This window comes from Rhinolophus ferrumequinum, chromosome 7, assembly GCF_004115265.2.
Source record: "Rhinolophus ferrumequinum isolate MPI-CBG mRhiFer1 chromosome 7, mRhiFer1_v1.p, whole genome shotgun sequence".
NCBI classification, from domain to species: Eukaryota; Metazoa; Chordata; class Mammalia; order Chiroptera; family Rhinolophidae; genus Rhinolophus; species Rhinolophus ferrumequinum.
The window spans coordinates 91,195,957-91,219,251 of record NC_046290.1 but is presented as its reverse complement, the minus strand read 5'-3'; the positions used below and the strand labels follow the sequence as shown (position 1 = coordinate 91,219,251).

At 52.5% G+C, this 23,295-nt stretch overlaps 1 protein-coding gene across 4 annotated transcripts; it reads right to left on the bottom strand.

Moving 5' to 3' along the window:
• Positions 1-18,703: 18,703 nt before the first annotated feature.
• On the bottom strand, positions 18,704-22,185 carry TRIM56 (tripartite motif containing 56). 4 transcript variants are annotated; one of them, XM_033111268.1, is made up of 3 exons: positions 22,052-22,185; positions 21,097-21,208; positions 18,704-20,996 (listed from the first exon to the last, which is right to left on the bottom strand). In XM_033111268.1, exon 3 carries the CDS (start codon positions 20,993-20,995, stop codon positions 18,704-18,706), a length of 2,292 nt encoding a protein of 763 aa, XP_032967159.1. In that variant the 5' UTR covers position 20,996; positions 21,097-21,208; positions 22,052-22,185. The 4 variants fall into 4 exon arrangements, with proteins under 4 accessions (XP_032967159.1, XP_032967157.1, XP_032967158.1 ...); XM_033111266.1 differs by having other exon boundaries at positions 21,097-21,173; positions 22,052-22,179; XM_033111267.1 differs by having other exon boundaries at positions 21,097-21,173; positions 22,067-22,154.
• Positions 22,186-23,295: the final 1,110 nt, after the last annotated feature.

Sequence of the window (23,295 nt, the reverse complement as noted above, 5' to 3'; positions counted from 1 at the left end):
GCTCACGTCCCTGGGACAGCCTGACAGCGGTGTGGCTGCCTGGGCCTGCCGGGAGCCTTCCTCACACTGCTGCCCGGCCCGACTTCCCTCTCCTGGGCCTCCACAGCCCCTCTCCTTTCTGTCTTCTCCAGCCCCCACCAGCCACCGTTCCTGAAACTCCCCGTAACACTAAAATCTGCATCTCCCCACGGTAGCCCTTGTTTTCCACAGTTGCTTTTTTTCTCCATTTATATCTAGAATTTCAGGGTCGGAGGAGGGGGGAGGCTCCAAGAACCACTTAATCCAGCTTTGAATTTGCAGGTGAGAGCCCTGAGGTCCAGAGAGGCTGAGTCACGTGTTTGAGGTCACACAGTGACATACAGCAAATGGCAGAACAGTGCTCATTGGAGCAGCCAGACCGGCCTGGTCAGGGGTCTGACACTTAGCTGGTTATGTGTCCGCAGGCAAAACTTTTGTGAGCCTCAGTTTTTTTATTTGTAGATAGGTATGTCGATAGGAACGGACAGATAGGCAGATAATGATTTCCATCCTTCAGGTTGCTGTGAGGGATAAATGAAATATTGCCTGTCGATGTCTAGCATATTCTAGGCTCTCGCTAAGGGGCGGCCAACCTTGGTTGGGGCAGAGCCAGGCCAGGAACCTGGGCGGCTTGAGATGTCAATTTTGGTACAACACAAGCTCCTTGTTTTAGGCAATCTTTTTTTACTTCCCTTGGCAGCTAGTGGAATAGATGAAATGCGTGGGAAATGGATTGGCTGGTTATCAGAAAGAATGGCTACCAGCCCCTCCGGTCCATTTCAGGCCAGATCTTCCTGCTTCCACCCCGGTCCTGACGTGCTCCCATTGGCCAACTTCGCAGGTTTTAGATCCCAGTAAGATTTTCCTCTATGGCTGCCGGGTCACAGGGGGACCCCCACTGACATTTGACACATGCCCTGATCCCTTCAGCATACGGAAGTTGGGGGAGTGGGGCTTGTTCTACCAACAGGTAAAAACAGAGCTGAGCTTGGCCCCCTTGACCCGTTCTCTGCCACCTGTGTCCCCTATCTCTTGTTGATTCCCCTATAACCCCCATAACCCTTCAACCACTTTTATGTATATCTCCTTGACTTACAGTCATTTCTGTACGTGTCCTTGAACTTACTGTGGCCATTGCCATGTCTTATTTATCCTCATTTCAAAGGGGGAGCTGAGGGGGGCAGTATCCTTTGGGGGATACCACTCATGATGTCAGCGTTCGATGAGCACAGAGACTCACACAGCTCCCTCTCCCCCCGGGCAAGAATGAGCCTCCTCTCTCGGGGAAAGAGGCAGAGGGGGCGAATGGGGCCCAGGATTGCCACGAGGGGAAGTTTGGGGCAGGAAAGGGTGGAGTGTGCGATTTCTGGGGTCAATATGACCACAGAGCCCCATGGTGTCAGCCGAATGAAGCAATGCAGGCCTCAGGGCACCCCGGGGACACCCTGCTTGGACTCTCTCTCTCATTCCACTTCTCTTCACCTATGTATTTGACTCTAACTGAGTCACTTCTTCCATCTTTACCAGAACTTGTTCCTCATTCTCTACATTCCTGAATGTCCCTTTATAACTTCGCCTGGACACATCCTGTTTCATTTTAGCCTGGCTGTTGTGTAAGTCTTGGCTTCTCCAAAATGGCAAAATATTCATTGACAATTAACACTCAATGGTGTGATTTAGGGAAATATAAACTTCTCCTTTCCCTGAGTATACACACTTACTGGGTCAGAAGATTACATAATGCAATAATTAGATAAAAAATGTAAAACTGTCTGTATGCTACGTTGTAAGACTTAGGCTATCAGGATGCAGGTGGAGGGAAGGCTTCCTGGAGGAAGAGGGACTGATGCTGGTTAGGAGGACGAGGCAGGGTGGCCTCTGCAGAGAAACAGAGGGCGATATGGGAGGGATGGGCGGAGGAGGCACAGAGCCCAGGAGGGGAAGGGAAAAAGATGCTCCTGTTTCTGTCCACCTGTCTTCATCTCTAGGGAGTAATCGTTCTCTTTTTGCCTGAGGCATCCCATCTCAGTCTTGCTCTCTTTGTGGACTTTGTGTTACAGGTCTCTGCTCTTTCTGTATCCTCCTTCCATCCCCTTGAAATACGCTCTTGTTCTAGTCTGGATCCTGGCTCTAGACACAACCAGTGTACTGAGCTGGGCAGACGCCCAGAGAGGTGGTGACCCCGGGTCAGTGGGGAACCTGGGGGTGGTGGAGGTCCCAGGGACGAAGCAGCCTGGTGATGCAGCTCAGATGGAATTTGCCCCTGGACAGCCAGGGACGTCTCGAGTCACTGGCCATTCCTTCTTCCTTACGTTCTCACCATATGGAAGCAGTCCCTCTCTGCATGTCTCTTCATCTGAGTCACCCTGAGCTCCCTCAGCTGGCTTGGCTAGCAGTAACACAGTGGACTGCTGCTTTGCTTGGATCGACTGGGGCCCAGAACCCTTCCCATACAGAGTTTTGGGTCGTAAGGGCTGGGGAGAGTGGGTATAAGGTGTGAAGGAAAGGAAGCAGGAGGATCTTAACCTGGTGAGGGAGGTCACGGGCACAGCTGCCTCCCCCTCATCCTCTAACACAGCTGTTTCTGGAGCAGCTTCTACGAATCTCTTCTGCGCTGGGCTTGAGGGGAACTTCAGAGATGTGGAGGGCGGGCACTGTCCCATCTTCAAGGAACTTACACTGTAATCGTTGTCATAAGCAGGCCCTCTACCCCTGTGTAGGCTGCAGGCCACACAGAAAGATTTCCCAACTCTGCCCACTCCTGCTTCCTCATCTCCTATGCCCACTTCTTTCTTCAAAGCACCCAGATCCCCTTGCCCCTGTCCCCCATCCCTACCGCTGCCTCCTCGTGACCTCAGAGAACCCATCCAGGTTAGGAAACCCATCGCCACAGAAAGCTGCCCTGCCCTTCCTGCCAAGCATTCAATCAAACCTACTTGCTGACCAGATGCGTTTGCCCGCCACACGGGATTCTCTGATGGTCATGCCTGTGACCAGACAGTCCCGGCTCGTTACAAGCGTGGTTGTGAGCAAATCATTTTACCTTCCGAGCACCTCAGTCTCCTCAGACAGACACCCCCGGTCTCAATAAAAGGCTTACTGTAGAAAGAGGCAGACGTGGCCGCAGAATTAGCAGGAAACTCTGGCTAACTTCCTTTACGCCCCTGGAGCCTCAGTTTTCTCTTCTGCAAAGGGAGGAACCTGATGCCTTAACAGAGCTAGGATTTCAGAGGATGGCATGAATGAAACGGCCAACTGTATGCACCTATAGAAAGAAAGTGGTGAGCAAGTTTCGGTTGACTTGAAAAATTATGTTTTTTGTTTTTTTTCCTTGTGTGTCCTCTCTTGAGCCCTTAGGGTGGTGTCCTTAGGGTAGAGGTAGGGCTCCTGTACTCGAGAAAGGTTAGCTGATCAGGTCCTCAGGTAAGGGACCCCAGTCACTCATCAGCTGGGGCTGGGCAGGGCCTGCACTGGGGCGAGGAAGGCCGCCAAGGCTCTGGTCCATGTCTGGTGCAGGCAGAGGAGAACCAGTTCCTGTGGATGCTGACAAATCGTTGTTGCCGTGTTACAATTTGGATCTAAAGCAGATGCTCGAGGTTGGCACTGCCTGCTGCCTCTCCTGCTGCCTCTGCTATTCCCAGGACCCAGAAGTAAAACATGCCCTCCTCCTGAGTCCCTTGCTTGGGGAGGGGCTTCCTGTGTCCCCCATCTGTGTCAGGAACTAACAGGACTGTGTGAGTAAAGGCTGATGCAGGCAGAAAGAGTAACTGTTATTCACATTGCGGCTCTGCCTTGAGGGGCAACTGGGGGAGGGGGCCGGACTGTTGGGGTGAGGGAAGCTGAGGTGGCAGACATGAGGCAGTTCAGATCCGATGAAGGGCTCTGGGGCTGGCAGGGCAGGCTCGCCTGGGGTGCATTTGACACCCCAGGAATGAGACTTGGGCTCTTTCCTGGAGCTGGCGTGTGGGCTGGGGTCTAGGACAAGAGAGGGGAGGCATGAGCTGCCCCCTCCACACCTGCTGCCCCTTCTTCCCACCTTGTGCAACCCCACAGGAAGTGCCATGGGCAGGGGAGTTGGCACAGGTTGGGCAGTGCTGCCCACCAGCCCCCGCCCCGTGACCACATTGGAGAGTGGCCTCGATGTTGACTTGTCTGTCTGGGCTCTTGCCTTCCTTAGCACCAGGAGTGTCTTGCATCAAATCTAGGGAGAAATCGATTAAGGAGTCCACAGTTGTCCCCTTCCTCCCGTTAAATCTGTCCCCATCCGAGTGGAACCTCCTCACGCGTCCACCTTGGGCTGGCTCCCTGAGCTCACACGGCCCACTGCACACACTGCAGGCCCCACAGAAGAGGCCCCAAGGCTCTGACCAGGGAGGAGCATTAGCTTGCCACTTCCTGCTTCCACCCTTTGCTGTCCTCAGCCCCTGTCTCTCCACGAATGATCGAGGTCCTGGCTGGTGGCCAGTACTGTCTGGACAGGAGGAAACCAGGATGTGAGGAATGGCAGTGGGGGGAGTTACACAGAACACTGAGTCCTCAAGAGCAGAAATTCCACCGGAAAGAAAACAATGCGCAGGGGACAGAGTCACCCTCTAAGAAGTAAAGGGGCAAGCAAAGGGAAAGGGCCTTCCTGCCCCAAACAGATAAACAACCCTAGCCTAGGGAAACCCCACCATGAACTGTCTTCCACATGTGGAGGCTGCAGTGGCAAGGTGGGGGGCTAGGTCCTGGGAGAAATGGTCCCCTGCACCCTTTCTGGCCTTCTAAGGCAGATGAGCTCCTAGGAGGGAAAAACAGAGTCCTCTGCCAAGGTCAGAAGGATCATGGAGCGGCTAAGAACAGAACCAAAGGAGCAGCTGGCAAAGAAGCCCAGTTATGCTGAGGCTGGGATAGCCAGAGCCCCCAGGTGGCCAGTCAGCTGCCAGAAACCAATAAGACAACTCCGAGTTCTAGGGCAGGCTTTTCAGAAGCTGGAGCCTGCAGGAGCTCCATTAGGGAAGACGAAGTCAGACCAGATCAGAGTGGGGTCCTGGCCAGGGCCTCCCGCTGTGCTGGGTGCCAGAGGGGAAAGTTTCGTCTCCTTTCAGGGCCCAGAACAAGTCTCTATTTGGAGGGGACAGAAAGAAACACCCCAACAGTGCCGCAGTGTCCCTAGGATCCCTTCTAGCCTCCCATGTTGGTAAGGCTGGAGGAAGGACGGGTGCCAAGTATATGAAAACTTGTGCCAGGCCGTCTGGATCTGTGGTTGCCTCTGTTAATTTAATTTATTTAGGTAGTTTTTGATCTGCGAATTCATTTGTTTCTAAGGTGTTGGAGTCTGCCTTTTCTTTAGAGTTTTAGGTGAAGCTCCATTCCCCACACTGCAGCAGTAACGGTGTCCAAGATGTGTGGAGCAGTGCTGTCCCCCAGGCCCTGGAAGATAACATACGCATGATCTTAGTTCATTCTCCTAAGGCTGAGAGACAGGGAGTAGCACCGTCCCCATGCTACAGATGAGGAAACCAACACACAGATGAGTGGGGTCTCTTGCTCAAGGCCACTCAGCTAACGAGAGAAGCTGGCTCCAGGGCCCCCAGGTCTCAACCACCCTCCACTCTGGTTTTCAGTGCCTCCAGCTGCCCTGCATGCTGTCCCCCTAAGCTCTGCAATGCAGGAGGGGTCCAGGTCCCTCTCGCACTATGTGTTCCACTGCTCCCCTTCCTGCGCTGACGCCCTCCTTCAGAACTCTTCTGATCCAAGTCTTGTCCCCTTCCTCCCGTCGAATCTGCTGCGAAGCAAGGAAAAGTTTCCAACTCAGGCCTTAACAATGCACTGTTTTAAACCCTGAGTCACGCTTACTTTAGAATTGCGACGTTCTGTGCCTTGGTCCCGTGGTTCTCAGCCCAAGTGCACACTAGACTCACCCAGGAGTTTGAAAAGTCCTCAGACCCCAGCCCACCTCTGATGTTTGCAGTCTCGAATCAGAATTCTGGGATGCTGGTTTGGTTTCAGTGTTACTAGCTCTGCAAGTGCCTCTAGGATTGAGGTTAGTTGAGCAAGGGATGTGAACTTTCTTGATGTGAACTGCCTTGGGGCAGCTGTCGGAGGCCAGCGTTCTCCTATTACACCAGGAGTCTATCTGACTAGGTGAGGCCTTGAGCCCAGGTCACCTGCTCACAGGTTGCTGCAGCCTCTGGAGGTGGGTGGAGGAGGAGGACGTGCCTGCCTGCTCTTTGACCCATTTGCTCAGTGAGCAGTTTTTGTGCCCTGTTCATGTCACTTGTCTGGTGTTCTTCTGATGTTGGACTCTGGGCTCGGCTCTGGGATGGGTGGAGAAGGCAAGGAGGAACTGTTTTTACCTTCAGGGTGGGCGGAGCCAGAACATACCTCAAATGCCTAGAAAGAGCTGCAGGTGGAATGCTCAGGAAGGCTCCCTGTGTGAGCTGGCCTGGAAGACAGACCTGGAAAAATGATGCTTATTGTCAAAATTATCATCTGCATGCATTCCTGGAGAGCTGCTTTCATTGCGTTTTCTGCCCGTGGGGCGTGCAAAGGTGCTCGGACTGGAAATAATGGCTCTGGTCCTGGAGGGACTCAGGGCCCTGTTCCAGAGAAAGACAGAGGTTTGCAGCGATAAGGAGTTCCAAGGAGGGCTGCCAAATGTCTCTTGAGTGACACACGAGATCAGGCATCCAGCCAAGGGGTGTCTGAGGCCTGGGGGAGGTGGGGAAAATTTCAGGGACCCTACTTCTAGGATGGGGCAGAGGGGCGCGGTGAGGGAGGGTGGGGAGGACGTGTCAGCCTAGAGAAGCAGAGTCATGTAGGGAGAAGTTGTGTGGGGAGAAGGACCTGGAAATGCAAGACACCAAAGAGCAGGCCCAGGGATTTCCTCTGTGTGTGGGAGTCTGGCGGAGCCTCCCTGCTCATCACCCACTCGCCTGGACCTGCTCTCTTAGTCAGTCCCTGTGCCGGGTGCTCCTGCCCCTACAGCTCTGGGGTAGAGATGAGGCCCCCGTTATTCACAGCCTGGACCGACAGCTGGCTCCCTCAGGCCCACTCCTTCTTTCCCAGGGTGCAGCCTGGCCTGCCAGCTCACTACAGTATGGGTCTGGACTCAGACCCAGACAGCCTGGGTCGTGCCAGGTCAGCAGGAGCCTGGGACCCCTGCAGGCAGAGACCTCTCCCTCCTTCTGAGTCTTCAGCCCCGCACGGGCCAGCTCTGTCAAGGACTGGGCAGTCTCAGAAAGCAGAGGGGCCGCTGGCTTATTTCCAAGGTCTAGCTCCTACAGAAGGGACACCAGTGTCTTCAGGTCTAGGAAATGTGGGGGGTCCCTTCTCATTCTGAGCTCTTGCTTTAAACTAGCCCTAAAAGAAATTATTCTGCTTTGGCTGTATCAAGTGGTCCCTGAACTTAACTCCCAGAACGGGCTCAGGGCAGCTTTTTCTCAAGTCCTCATTCTTTTAGGAGCTAGAATGCCAAACTCCATTTTGCTCTTGTGTGCTGGTGGTGGTAGCTTACTCAGGGAAATGGGGGCAGTGGCTGAGCCCACGTGGAAAGCCCCTGACTCGGGAACTCCCTTTTACCCCTTGTGAGAATCTCGAGGGGCTTGGAGGTGAGGGAAGCGGTGGTGTTGTGTCTAGCACACCAGGCTGAGTCAGGGGCATGGTCAGCACAGCAGGTGGAAAGCACAGGGCTCTCCATCCTGTCCTCGTCTGGGTCAGAGACTCCCTGCCCCCCGCCCCCGACAGCGCTTTCCTGTCTGGCTGACTGTTAGCTCTGCTGCTGGGCAGGAGCGTGTGTTTGTGTATGTGTTTGGGGAGAGTGGTGAAGATGCCTTTGGCTCCCTGAGTTTCTCGACAAGCCCAGTTCATGTGTGAGAAGATCAACTGGAGCAGTTCATAGGTGAAAGAGGGAACTGGGAAGGCATTCAGACGGAACTAGGCTCTTGGCCGGCCACATCTGTCCCCCCTCCATCCGTACCATCGCATTTCTGGTTTGCCCGTCCATCTCTTGCCCCTGGAATGTGCCACCTCCCCTACTTTCCTTATGTAAGTCAGCTGTCCACAGAGCCTCCCAAAGCGGCTTAGATTCAGCCTTTGCCCCAACGCCGTCCCGGACTCCTCCAGACCTGCCTAAGGTGTCTCTCCTTTGAACTTGAAACCTCTCATGATCAGACACTCACAGTCAGACACTCCACTTAGCACTGGATTGTTCTTCGATTGCAACACATGTGTTCATTTTGCTTTCCCTATGGGGTTGTATGCCATTTAGGGGTACGAGCTGTTTGGGTCTATGCTTTCTTCCTGTGTCCCTTATTACTGCCCCATGTGGGTGGGACTCGGGCCTGATAGCTGTGTACCTTGAAGTTAACATTGCCTTCTGAGAATTTAATTAGGAGGAAACCCGGTTTAGGAGAGGATCTGAGCCCTCTGTAGAAATTACCTAGGAGACTGTCTGTCTGTGAATATCCCAAATCCAATTAAGGAGACCTGGGTGAAACCTCAGAGGGGCAGATAAGATTGTGATTGCATTTTAGCGAAGGAAATACATTGTCTTCTGCATGAGGGAAAATGCTAACACGAGAGGAAACATCCTCCTCGTTATAAAGGGGGGACCCAGGGAGACCCAAGTGCGTGCCGTGCAGGAGAGTTGGCGCCCTGTGCTGGAAACATCAGAAGCCAGGCCACAGAACAGGTGTGTCCCAAGGTGGCATGGATGCCTCAGGCTGTCATCCAGCCATTAGATCATCCAAGGCTCTGGCCTTGTTCTGATGCCACACTCGATAATTACATTCTGAGGTCCCCGAGAGAGTTGTGTCCCCGTGCCTGGGGATCGTGGCTCTGTAAATTACTAAGCCGGCATTCTGGTTCCGTATGCTGTGTGTGGGGCCAGTTCATGTTAGTCAGTCCGGAGACTGGTTTGTCTGTGGTGTGCACATGTACTCGAGAACCAGGTGCTGAGGTGTGATGAAGCGCCACAATAAAGCCACCTCATCTAGGTGAGCGGCCCCCTTCCCCTGCTGGCCATGTCTTTCCCCGACAGGTTTATACTTGCTGTTTGCATTGGTTACTTAAAGGCAGGGCCTGATCAATACTCTCTGCGTGGTGGACTGACTGATTGGTGCCTGGGATGGAAACAGCCCTCCCAGGAGTCTTGTCTCCAGAAGGTATGGAAAGAAGGCCGGTGGTTTTTCAGGGACAGGGGGAGGAATGAATGAGTGGATGTTGATTGAATTCTCCTATGTGCCAGGCACTGGCTGAATGTGTTTACATTCTTTATCTCATTCATTCATCCCTGGAGCCCTGTGGTGTATCCTCCTGACTCTATTTTACAGATGAGGAAGGAGGTTCAGAGAGGTTAAGTAACCTATGCAGAGGTCATCTGGTGAGTGAGTAGTGGAGCTGGGATCGAATACAACTCTCCTCACCCTGAACCCCTTTCTTGGGGGTGGCGGGGCTGGGGGAAAGGACCCAAGAGGAAAGACACATATGCCTTCTGTGTTAGAAAAAGGGTTTCTGGGTGGAGGGGTGGACAGGGCATGGAGGCCCTCCTGGAGGGTTCTGCTCCTCACCCACACCGAGCGTTTGCCCTGTGGGGACAGACTTGGCAGCTGTGGTCCTTGGCTGAGGATTAAATGGTAGGAAATGAGCTTCAGGGAAATTCCAGTCTTGATTCTTCGATGAGGTGAAGGCTGGCATGATGCCTTGCTGGGAACACCCTGACAGCACCCCCACCTCCATCCCCACCCCCACGTGCTTACAGATCACAGAGATACATCCCCTTCCCTCAACTAAACACCAGCACAGACGCCCAGCCCCACCCACAGGCAAAACCCGTAAGTGAGGCGTGGTACTGATTCTCCAACATCTGGACACGAATTCTCCTGACAAACCCCAATCCAGCTTCCGCCTCCCCTGATGACCCAGTTGCAGCTGTTGCTCAGACATCCCAGCTGCCTTCCCTTCCTCCCTTGCTGCCTCCCCAAGTTCATGATGAAGACATATGGCGCTGTATGTCCTAAGCATGGATGTGTGTGAGAACATGGATGTGTCTCTTCAGCCTTCTCCCTGCTCCTGAGGTTCTCGGGTCTCTACTGTTTTCTCCAGGGATCACATAGGAGCAAGTGGTTGAACAGATGTCAACACCAGCTGTCACTGGCCTGAGATTATCGTATCACCACTCCCTGGCAAGACACTGCTCATGAGGACTTCTGCATAAGCCATACCCCCCGTCATCTTTGTTGGTCAATACTGTTCTTTATCTCCCTTCCTGCCAGCTTCCTACATGACCCCATTCTATCCCCCCAAAACATCTCTGCCCTGAAATGCAGCTTCTCCTCAGCCAGAAAGACTTTTCCTGGCAGGGGAACCACAGAAGCCTGGGGACAGAAAAGGGGGTTAGGGAGCCTGGGGCTAGCTCTCCCTGCCCGGACCTGCTGAGCCAGCCTGGGGAAGACATTGTCTGGAGCCCTCTTACTTTGGGATGGGCAGGGCAGCTCCAGGCAGCAGGAAACCTACAGAAAAGTGATGTGGGGAGTTTGATCTTTCCTGGCTTCAGCCTGGCACCTCCCACCCAGTCTGTAGGGTGGCAGAGAGGGAGGTGTTAGGGAGTAAGCTACAGGAATGGTACAGCCCTGGCCCAGCTCTGCAGGGCCCAGGCAGGGAGAGCCAGGCCCAGGCTCCTCTGTCCCCTTCTCTGCCCCCAGGCCTCCAAGAAAAGTCTTTCCAGCTGAGGAGAAGCTGTACTTTGAGACAGAGATATCTTGTGGGGTGTAATGGAGTCATGTGGGAAGTCGGTGGGGAGGGAGATAAAGAAAAATATCAATCAGCAAAGATGACGTGGAATGTGACTTCCCCAGAAGGCTACATGGTCTGTGTCTCGTCAGGGAGTGGTAAGGAGTTGGCCCCAGGCCGGCAATGGCTGCTGCTGGCCTCTGTCAGCCACTTGCCCAGCCCCTGGCAATCTTGTTCACGCTACATAACCTCTCTAACCTCACCTTCCTCACCTTTAAACCAGGGATGATGGTAATATCTGCTTCTTAGAACTGTTGAGGGCACGAATTAAGATGATACACATAAAGTACATAGCAGGTAGAAAAGGCGGCTGGCTCAGAGAAAATGCTCAATAGATACTATTCACTCACTCATTCATTCATCCATTCACTCATTCATTTATGCGTTATGTATGTATGTATGTATGTATGTGTGTATGTGTGTATGTGTGTATGTACATACGTACTTTATCCCAGGCACTATTCTAAGGCCGTAGAATATATCAGTGCACAAAACAGTCCAAGTGTCCTGTCCTTTTGGGGCTTGCATTCTGCCCGGGGTGGATTTTGGGGGAGGAGACAAATCACAAACAAGAAGCAGGATAAATCATTAAACAAAATAATATGTTAGAAGGTTAAAGTGCTATGGAAAAAAGAAAAAGTACAGCAGAATGAGATTCCTACCTTTTCCCCCCAGAATTTGGGTGACTTCACTCTTATGTGTCCCTTTAAGGAAAAGGAGAAACCTCTCTTGCCTCAGCTGCGCCCAGTGACAGAGTTGTCAACCCCTCCCCGTGCTGTATCCCACACGACCAACGGTGACTAGGTTTTAGCACAGCTCCACTCATTTGTTCCTTCCACCAACAGATATTTACAGAACACCTGATAATGGAATGCTCAACGTGAATCAGACGTTCTTGTCCTGAAGGGTTTTGCAGGTGAGGAAAGAACTGCGTGTGAATAATCTGAGACAGTGCTCAGGGCTCGGAGAAGGGCGGCAGTGCTGCTGAGAGCGGCGGCAGAGTGCTCCCTGCACTGCACATTGGCCCGCGGTGCCAGCCCCTCCTGGACTGGGGGCTGTTCCACCGCAGCTTGCTTTGACTGTTTTCTTCTGGTAAGCTGTCCCTAACTTACTGTCAGGGAGGAGGAGTGTCTGAGGGGGAAGTGATATTTTCTGGGTTGGCCTTTGAGCAAAATCAAACCTGAGATCCCCACCCACCCCACACCCACTGAGCAGCGGATCGGGACGCTGTGACAAACTGTCTAGTTGTGTGCCCGGCCTGTGACATGCCCTTTCTCCCCACCTCTACGGTATAGTCTCTGCTGGCCTTATTTAAAGGCTGTCCTGGCAGAGCAGCGAAGGGGAGAGAGGCCAATATTGTCTGTGGCTGTGGCACCTTGCTGCAACCCCAAGGCTATAGGGAAAGGAGGTGGTCCTGATGCCTCTGGGGCTGGGACTTCTTGATTACAAAGGAGAGACCCAGGTCTGAGGGAGGAGGCTTGGCCACATGGCTAGGAAACCGAGGCCGTGTGTGTGTGTCTGACCACAGAAGCAGACGCTCCGCCTTAGGGTTTGGAGCTGGGAACAGGCCGTTCTCCCCACAGTCCCAGCTCACATGGCACTCTCCTGTGCCCGGCCCCCTCAGCTGCTGTGTCATGCTCCCTGGGGTTTGCAGAGGCTCCACTCCAAAGCCAGGCTGAGTCATTAGATGATGAATTGTGGAATTCTTATTCAGGCTGTCACCACAGCAGCAGTGGGCTCTGATCCCCACCTCCTGCTCCCCCACAAAGACTCTCGAAACATTCTCTCCTCACTTGTCATTCCTTCTTCATCTTGGGGGAGCCCTGACAGTGAGCATGAGACAGTGAGGGGTGCGTGGGGGTATCTCTGAGCTTCCCTTCCTGTGTCTGGATTCCAAATCTGTTCAGGGACCAGGGCCTGGTCTGTTAGCTCAAGACAGAACCTCAGATCTCATTTCCTTCAACTTTCTCATCCACAAACAAGGAAACAGAGACATGGGCTCAGGATTTAGAGTTGTTTAGAAGGGCAGCTTTGGAGCCAGAGTCTAAATCTACTTATCGTAAGCAAGCCTCAGCAGGCTTCGGTGTCCTTGTCTATCAAATGTTAATTTTCTTACTTTATAGGGGTTGAGACTGCTGGAAGTCATGAGTGAAAAGCACAGGGAGGTGGGCGCTCAACTGATCTGCTATTTGATCTCTGTCTTTAATGGGGAGCCAGAGGTCCTTAGAAATAAGGACCTGAGGTCTTTCCTCTTCCTGCTGAGGACACTCGGGAGGGGCAGGAGCTCCTGGAGGGGCTTTGGAGACAGATCAGAGGGGGAGGGCTGCACCAGTAGGCAGACTATTCCTACAGCCGCCACCTCCAGCCCTGCAGAGGCCAGTGCGGGCTTGCAGATGCAGCGTGCTAGATGTCCACAGATGTGAATTCGGTTCCCCAATGAGAACACAGACCAGGGATGGCACAGCCACCCTGTGGGCCCCTCACCCCCCGTCATACTGCACCTGAGGGTGCATGTGTGCAGTACTGCTGAGCCAGGTCACCTGCTGGCTGCCACCAGGGCTTAGCCTGGAAGGTACACATCTCTACCCAGAGGGCCCCTCTGTCCTACCTGTGGGAGTGGCCTGGGACATGGGTGGGACCACAGAGGGTGACTGTGCCAGTCACCCTACTCCTGTAGTGTCCCCAAAGACTCCATGTTGGCACCTTTGGAGCTACAGCAAGGGTGGCCATATCTTGTTCCCTTTGCCATCTGGACCTGTGTGTTGACAGTCCCCCCATACCCATGAACCATCCGAGAAAAGGTTCACATTTTTTTAAAGAATTTATTAAGAAACAGAAGATATAAAGTACACAATCAAAGTAATGAATGAGTTTACAACACAGATTTCTCAGCCCATTGCAACAAGAGAAATTTGCTGGGCTGACACCATGGACATTGCGCCCCAATTCCATTTTCAACCCTGTCCCTCTTGGCTGCTAAGCCAACGAGTTCAAACTTTCCCCGGAGACAAGTCAAGCCACTTTCGAAAACCTCCCAAACCCACCTCCTGTTTGCCTCTATATACAGGCCCTTCCCTATTTGGTCCCAAGGGTTCCTCACCTGGGCTTCAGGTGAGGTCCAGCCTGACCCTGCTGTACCTTCTCCACGTCTCCAAACAAAGATATCTGTGGTCCCTCAAAGATCTATTTTTCTAAATTAAACTATATTCATGAACCAGTTGGGTAGGCTGGTTCTACTACCTCCGGTAAGTTACTAATCTTCCTAAGCCTGTATCGGAATGTGGTCTTTCTCTTGCAGGAAGATCTTCTTGAGAGCTCTGGCAGCTCTCTGCCCCAGCTAGTCCAAAGCTGCATTGCCCCCAAAACAGAACTTTGTGTCCCTATCCAGTCTCCCACTGAATTTATGGGATAGCTCTAGTTCCCAGCTGACCTGCCAAGAAGAGATGGTCGCACACCTTGATCTTACCGTGTTTCCCCGAAAATAAGACCTAGCTGGACAATCAGCTCTAATGCATCTTTTGCAGCGAGAATTAATATAAGACCCGGTCTTATTTTACTATAAGACCGGGTCTTATACTAATTTTTGCCCCCAAAAGACGCATTAGAGTTGATTGTCCAGCTAGGTCTTATTTTCGGGGAAACAGGGTAATACCCACCTTCGAACCCTACCCAGCTCAGATCACCAGCCTCACCAATTTCCTTGGAAGATTTCTGATTTCTGTCTTGGACTTCTGCCTCTATGGAATTTTATCTCTGTAGATTTATTATATGACATGGCTTTATAGACAGTAATAATCAGACTACAGTGAAAGGAGAGCTATTCCCTCCCAAATTATATTTTCTCTAAATTATCAAGAGATTTGGCCACTCTCACCATTTTGAACTTCTTCTAAAAGTCTATGGTTATCAGTCCTTCATTCGTACAGTCTGACTCTTAGCTAGCTTTTAGAAATAACATTGAGTCTTAGCAAGCTGGCCATTGGTCCCTTCTGCTCCTACAGTTCCGGTTGTGTCTTATTATATGGCTTCTTCAAATAATGCTGGAATGCAAAATAAAACAGTCTTCTCCAAAGGAGAAGCAAGTAATAGCTCTACCCAGACATTCTTGAGCTTTTACTTCACAATATGTGCACATCACATCGCACTCAAGCTTATACTGACGGAAGAGTATTAAGTTAGTACGAGTCAGCTGAACTTTTCCCCAACCAATACTTCGGATTTGAGCTTTACACCAAAAACAAAATACTTCTATGCTTCTCACCCAGTCCTCACAACAACCCTGTGAGGTCGGCATGATGGATCTTATCCCCTTTTTACTGATGTAGAAACTGAGTTTCAAAGAGGTGAGGGAGCTAGACCAAGATCACACAGCTATTTAGTGGAAGCGCCAGCACTCAACCCAGGTCTCTGCTTCCTCATTCATTTTTTTAGGTGCAAAGAAAATGAAAGAGGTTTTCTATTCCCTTTCTCCTACCCAAACGAACGACATTCTCCTTTCACCAGTACATGCATAATCTGTAAAGTTCCAAACAAGAAAAGAAATGATTAAGGAAGTTAATTGTCATAGTCCAATGTGGAGTCGGGATAAGGGTCAGGGGGTGCTGTTTTTTTTTCACAATGTTCCCCATGTAGTTTAACAATGTAGTTTAACCAAGAACTCTTTCACTCAGTGCTGAGTGGTGCTTTCTGTGGGATTCATTGGGATTCCTGGGTCACGGTTAAGGTGCTGGGGATTCTACCTCTAAATTAGCTCAATGCTATACTTCCTATCCGTTTCATATTTTGCCGTATTCTCTGCCTTTCCACCTCTACCCCTTAATGAGGACAATTTAGTATTTCTGTCAACCTTCCAATGCCCGGCTTCTCAAGATGCTTACAGCTTCCTGGAAAGCCATGTGGCTCCTGCATGTCTTGAGGATCTGTGGGGTCCTCTTTGGGCAGCCAGGTGACATTTCCTTTCTGAAAGTCTCTATTCCTACTTTACCTCCTGGGTGAGCCACATGGTTGGAGCCATTTCACCAGCCAGGCTCTCAGCAGATGGTTCCTATACAGCTCTGTAGAACTATTGTTCCAACCTGAAAGTAAATGATCCCCCAGACGCCCCTCCACACACATAATCTGGATACCCAAATCTCCTGTTGTCACTGGATGCAGAGCCACCCCCTGGGAACCATATGGTGGACTGTGTCCACAGTGCCCCCTACTGGAGATTTCCTATAAGCCAAGGTTTTGGACAGCTTGGCATTCAAGGTGGCAAATCTCTAGTCTGACTATTGTACCATCCCTTTTCTAGATATTAATTCATTTCATACACGTTTACTGAGCACCAACTATGAGCCATCGCTGTGTTAACTCTGCAGATAGGACTGCAAAGAAGACAGACTTTCCCCATCAATGCAACTCACCTATACTAGCTGGTTCCTTAGAACCACCACTTGGTTTCTAGTTAGTCTGAATTAGTTGGTGAACTTAACAAGACTTCCCCCTGCCTTCTGGACACTCCATAATGATCCCATCGCCTGAGGGGACCGCCTGACCTCTGCAAACCTTCCCAGAGTGAGTTCCTTAGTCAGTCACCAGACAGGCCCCTGCTCTGATGGCCCTTCCTCCCTGCCACGTGCGGCCAGCTGGTACTGTCTCCCTGACTCCCGTCCCTCCTCTAACAGGACAGTCTCATTTGTGCTAAGTGACACATTCATTTGCAAATCCAGAAGCTATTCTTGTATATCATTTATAAAGGTGTATTTTTTAAGTAAATATTCAAGCATATATGTTACTTAATGGACAATAATAACTGAAGTAGAAATGTCATATGTAAATAACAGCACACAATATCTCAAAAAGAACCCAATCTCCCAAATCACTGATTATTTACACATTTTGAACCTATTTCCACTCGGTAATGATTCAGACATACTTTCACCTTGTTGCTATCATTATGTGATCATAATTCCAAATTATCTTTCTTTTGCTTATGATTGCATAACATCATATTCTTGTAGTTTTCATAGTTGCCATACATGAAGGCAGTAGCTCATTGTCCTAATAGACCACAATCTACTTAGCTGTCCCCCCACAGCCGAGCAGCTTCCAGTCAATGACTAATTTATAGGGTGGCCACAAATATGTCTGTGCAAATACTGTTTTTCTTTAGTTTTCTCAGCATGTATTCCCCAAAGTGAGTAACTGAGCCTTATGGTCATTTTTCTTTTTTCTTTTTTTGGCTCTTATCAAGTATTACCAAATTGCTGTCCAGGAAGCATCATTTTATAATGCCAGGAGTCTATTTCTCCATAACATATTTTTAAAATGTATTTTTGACACATGCAAGTGCTTGACATTTTTTTTTTTTTAATCTTTTTGTTTACTAGTCCTGGCCTGTGTGCATTTCCTCCTGGGCACACAGCCTATTTGGTCCTTTGACTCTTGGTCACTGCATATGTGGAGACTCAGCTCTTACTCAGATCAATTCTACATATGTAGTTTTCTCATCTTACTGGTTTTCTTTTAATCTTCCTTAAAAGGAAGATCTTTGCTGTGTATACTTTTCAAATTTTTATATAATTGTATTTGTCCACTTGACATTGATGATTTCCCCTATCACTTCAATAAACAAGCAATAACCTCCCCAGAAAAGGATTTTCTTTTTCCCACCCTATGCTTTCCATCTAGACTTGTCCAAAATCCTTCTGGTTCCCAAGAACGCTACATTGTCCATGATCCCTAATTAAGATTCCCTCAGGTCATCTCTCGACAGCCCCTAACCAAACATGTCCACCTCAGTTCCACCGCTGCCATGGCCTGCACAAAGGACCGGTGGTTGTGGTTCACCTCCGACTAGATCCTTCCCTCTGGTTTTCACTCCTCCACCATCCCAGCCCCACTACCAACTTTCAAGTTTCCTGGCTGGTTTGTCTCCCCAATCCCACACCTGGCCTCCAGGGTCAGCTTGTTTTTCCCAGCAGTAGTGGCCTACCGAAGGACAAATTTCTTCACCCCTTAGTTCAGCCAAATGAAGGCCAAAATTCTCAAAAGGAAGTTTGCTGCAAAACTAAGGGGAAACTAAAAATAGTCTCCAGGAAATGTAAAGATATCAACACAGAAGAGATTTTACATCCTACATAGGTCGTGGCTTGACGGTGGCAGGGAGACCCAAGGGCCCCCTTCTTTCACCCTCAGAACCCTGTGTGTTAGACCCCGACCCTACCAGGTTCAGTGTTCTAGCAGCACATTCTCTTCGTGGACTTTGAGGTAAACATCTTTTGGCCTCAGCTGGCATCTGTGCTTGGTCCCCTACGATGCCCACTGCGTACTGCACTGGGGGACGCCAATATCAGAGAAGCCTCTACTTCCTGGCTGCTGCTGGTGGAAGATGCCATTAACTACCGTTTCAAAATCCCAGGCCTCTTCTGACCTGGCATGTCCCTGTTCCAGTCTGAGGGGAGCCAGTTCTCAGATCTTCCAGAAGGCATGTGCTGACGTACCCTGAGCCCTTCGGGGCTCAGAGGACTTCTGCCCACCTCCCTAAGACTCTCATGGGGCTCCTCCACCAGGAGTGGTTTTGAAGAACGCAATCAGGACAAGCTTATAAATCTCAGAAATGTAACTATAACGACAGTGGTGGAGGCGGGTGGGGGGGCAATCACCCACAAAAACAAAAGGCATGGTTAACACCCAGCATGTTACCAAACATCCTCCTCTGCGTCTGGGAGCTGTGGTTATGCCACCACCCTCAATCCCTATCCCTGCACACCCAAAGAGGGGTTGGCAGTATGGCACTTCGCACTGGCAGGTTGCCAACACCTGCCCTCTGGGAAAATGCTCTTGGCCACCACGTCCCATGGCAGCCCTGTCCCCCTCCTCCCAACCTACTCCCTCCCCAATCCCACCCAATTCCACCCGTCCCAGCCCTTTAACTGTCAGGAGAGCGGACCCGAAAAATGTGGATGGTCCCGTTACTGAGGGACACGACGAGGTACCGGCCATCCACTATGGTGGTCACACGGGGCTTTTCCAGGCCGTGATAGGCTGTCAGGAAGTCTCCGAGCAGTGACCCCTTCGGGTCCAAGATCACCACCTTGTTGACCTCACGAAGGGTCAGAAAGATGTAGCCCTTCTTATCCACAGACACGGAGCCAGGCTGGCAGCCGTGCAGGCCTGGCCCCCCGTACTCCCCGATCACCTGACCCAGCCCGTCACAGACCACCACACTATTCTGCTGCCAATCAGACCCCACAAAATTGCCCTGAGGGCTAGTGGTCAGAAACACCAGTGCCCGCAGGCCCCGGTTGGCCTTGCCCCCAGGGATAAACCTGGTGGCCAGGCTGCCTTCCATGTTGTACACCTCCACGTGGCCTGACACGCTGACAGCCACCCGGTCCCCGCTCGGCATGGCAGCCACGGCGTGGCTGGCCTGGGAGAGGCTCAGGGCCCGGCGCCACTGCACCTCACCATCGGGGCTAATGAGATAGAGACGCGCACCAGCCGAGAAGGCCACTGCGCCCTGCAGGGCAGCCACACTACATGGGGAGCAGCCCTCAGGGACTGGCACTGTGCCCTTGTAGTCACCATTGAGGGAGAAGCGCTTCAGAGCCCTGTTTTGCTCATCTGCCACCAGGATCTCCCGGGGACCAAAGGGACAGAGCCCAGTGATCCGGGGAGACCGCTTGTCTCCAGGCATCCGTGTGGGGAAGCTGCAGGAAAATATGGGCCTGGGGAGGAGGCCAGAGCCCTCCAAGTTTGGCCCAGGTGCTGGGCTGGGCTCCCGGGAAACTGACTTGAACCTGCCTTTGAACTTCCTTTTCTTGTTGGATCTGCTGCCCCTTTGGGTCTGGGCTTCTACATCTTCTTGGGGCGTCTGGGCTCTGTCCTCTTTCGGGGTCTGCGCTCTCTCCACCTTTGGGGTCTGGGCTCCATCTTCCTGGGGCATCTGGGCTCTGTCCTCCTTTGGAGTCTGGGCTCCACCTTTACTCTGGGGCTGGGCTCCACTTTGTCTCTCTGTCTTGGCTTCATCCTCTCTCTGGTTCTCAGTTTCCTCACCTCCCTGCCTTCCAGCTCCATCTTTCCCACTGTCCTTCTGGGGCTGCTGCTTCTCAAAGGAGAGCCATAGCAGGTGGCAGTTCTTATCCAGGAGTCCAGGATAAAGCTCCAGCTGGGGCAGCAGACAGGGGACTGGTCCAGGCATCCAGGGACAATCCTGCAGCTGCCGGAGCCTCTGGGCAATGGCCCCCTCCAGCGACAGTATCTCAGCTTCACGACCCAAGCTGAGCACCCGACGGGCAAAGGCAGCCGCTGCCCTGGCCACCTGCTCCCGGCTCTCTAGCTCCCCCAGTCTTTCCCGAGCAGCCTCCTCAGCAGCCTCCACATGGGCCCGTAGCTGCACCAGCACCTCCTTCTTCTGGGCCAGGAGGGCCCGGAGGACCCCCTCGGCGGCCTCCTCCACCTGTGTCCCCACCCTGGCAGCCTGCTCCCGCAGCTGGGCCAAGGCTTCCTTTTCCACCATCCGGGCGGCCTCCAACTCAGCCAGGTTCTTATCCACACCTGCCAGTAGCTCCTCAAGGCCTGGCCTCCGGGCACGCACAGCCTCAGCCAGGGGCATGCAGGGGTGGTCCAGGTGGGGGTCCAAACGGCACTCTCGGCACAACAGCTGGGAGCAGGGCTGGCAAAGAAAGCGCAAGGCCTCCCCTGGGTGCTGAGGACACTGGGCCGCCTGGCGCTCCCGGGCCTCCTCATCATACCACCCTGCCCTGTAGCCCACCAGGTCCACCACTCGGTGGGTGTGAGTCTGCCGGGTGCAGCGGTGCCCGTCGGCACAGGCCTGGCACAAGTCATCGGCACAGTCCAGGCACCTGGCTGTGGCTGGCCCCCCAGCACTGGTGCCCCCCATCAGGGGGCACAGGGCACAGGCTGGCTTGCCTGCGCGCAGGTCTCCACCAGCCCGGGCCCTCACCAAATCCAGGAGCCCGTTGACAAAGAAGTTGGTCTTGAAGGCAGCCACGCCTGCTGGCGGCACAGGCACGGTCTCTCGGCACTCAGGGCATCGGAGGTGGCCACCCTCAGCCAGCTGGGCCAGGCAGTCCTGGCAGTAGGTGTGCAGGCAGGGCAAGGTTTTGGGCGCCCGAAGCTGCTCCAGGCAGATTTTGCAGGCCAGGAAGTCGCTGCTCAGGGCCTCCAGCAGGGAGGGTGAGGATGCCTGGGACACCATGCTGCAAGGGAGAGGTCAGGGTCAGAGGGCAGAGGGTGTTTACACAATGCCTCCAGCCTGCCCTCCTGCGTCCTCAAGCCCCTCAAGGTCTGGAGTCTCACCTGAGTGGCCAGGAATTTTCTTCTGGTCTTCTGGAGACTCTGGCTACTGGCTCTTGAGCTAGCAAGCTGCCCTCCTCCTTGCGTACATTCAGCAAATGTGAAAAAGTCAGTGCTGTTTGCAGGTGTCAAAAGATTCAAGAAATGACAAGACCAAGAAGCCCCCGATCTCAGGGTGCTCATAGTGTAATGATTTATGCCCTCAGTTGACAGGCTGTGGCAAGCCCCCGTGTGAATAGGTCCTGGGGGTCCTGCTGGGGCTAGGGTGCTGGGGTGGGGGACACAGCAGTGGGTCCAGGTGAGCAGAACTGCCTTGACTCCTGGCAGCTGGGGCAGCATAAGGGGCCCCAGTTCCCCTGGCACATACACCTGTCTTTTTCTAGACCCTGGGAGTAGCATCACGGGTAGTGGGGGTCCCACTTCCTGCCCTGACATTCCTGAAATGGATTCTGGAACAGGCAACAGGAAGGCTGAGGCCAAGTAGCTGCCCTGCCCTTTCCTTCCCTGAGGCTCAACCTTGGGGTCACTGCAGCCTTTGCCTCAACTTCTAGAGCCCTTTTCTTTCAGCCTTTCCTGCTGCAAGAAGCACCCTACTCTCCTACCTAGAAACCTATGAGACGTCTGAGTTGTGTGAGGTTCACCTGAGAATCCCCTTAGCTCCCAGCAGAGTGGCTGTGAAATACTTGATGAAGGGACTTGGGGAATTTCTCCCAAACTTCCGGAAAGTGGGGGCTGACAGAAGAGCTCAGAGAGTGGGACGGGGTCTTTCCCAGGGAAGCCTCTGGCCCTGGGGGGTGAAGTGGCGGGTGCCCCTGCCCAGCCTCCCCTCTCCTCCTGCCTTCCGGGTCTCTCTCCCGGCCTCTCCCCTCCCTTCCTCTTCCTCCCGCTCTCTCTCCCTTCCCCCCACTCCCTCCAGTTCGGCTCTTCTTTCAGCTGCCCTCCCTGGCCCCCTCCCTACCTGGACTGAGCTGACCTTGGGCTCCAAGACCAGGAGTGGGGGTCCGAGGCCTGAACGCCGCTGTTCCCCAGTGCCTGAAAGAGAAACAAAACTGAAACTAATTGTACTTGTGCGACTTCCGTCCCAGCTCCGGGACACCGACTAGCACGGCCTCAGGCCCCGCCTTCTTCCCCACCCCTGCCTGAACCTCTTCCTGGGGGGGACCCCATCCGCAGCAGAGCACAGCCCCCTCCAGCAGGCTGCAGGGTCGCCTGTCAGGTTTAGCCTCAGGACTTGCTCAGTCACTTAAGTGTGTTTGTTTCAATCACAAGGAACTGCCCGTGAGGATGTGTCCCTGAGTGAAGAAATTAGAGATCATCTGTGTTTCAGAGCCCAGTCCTGAGGCCTGGGTTTCCAGTGCTGCAGTTTATCTGCAGATCCAGTCCTAGGGGAGGCCCTTGATGTCCTAGCCTCTGCTGACCTACAGGAGAGGCTGTGGGAACCAAATAAGGGGTCTCCATCTGAGGGGGTTAGCAAAGGCTTCCTGGAAGAGGTGTCACTTGAGATGAGTTTGAAGAGTGAGCAGGGGTTTGGGAATCCTTGGAGAGGAACGCAGGGAAGAATGTTCTGGAAATCAGGAATAGCAAATACATGGACACAGAGGAATGAAATACCACAAGTTTCCCAAGTGGCTCCAAGTAACTTAGGATGGTTTATGGGAAGGGGACACGTGAGTGGTAGCAGATGAAGTTACAGAGCGAGGCAGCACTGCCAGATCACAAAGGGCCCGAATGAAGGAGTCTGACTTTTATCCGCAAAGCCAAAAGAAATCACTAAAGCATATTTTCCTCAAAATCTTATGAAAATTTTGAAGCACAAAGAAGTTGAAAGAACTGCAACGAACACTTATATACCCACCATTTCTATTCTGCAGTTAACATTTTCCTATAGTTGATTCATCACGTATTTATCCATGTACGCATCCCTTATTCCACAGTAATGAGATTTCAGCAGAAAACTGAACTGAAGAGAGCTCACTCTGGCAGCAGCTGAGAGAATAGAGGGTCCAGGAGAAAAGTGGAGGTTGGGCGTCTGAGCTGACCCAATGGCAATAGGGACAGAGATGAAGCCACACATGTGAGCTATTGCTGAAGGCAAAAGAAGCCATGGGGCTTGTGACTGGCCCTGGGGGGAAGGTGAAGAAAGGAGGGCAGGATGCCACTCAGGTCTTACAGGTCTGGAAATCAGGAGGGAAGACTAGGCTG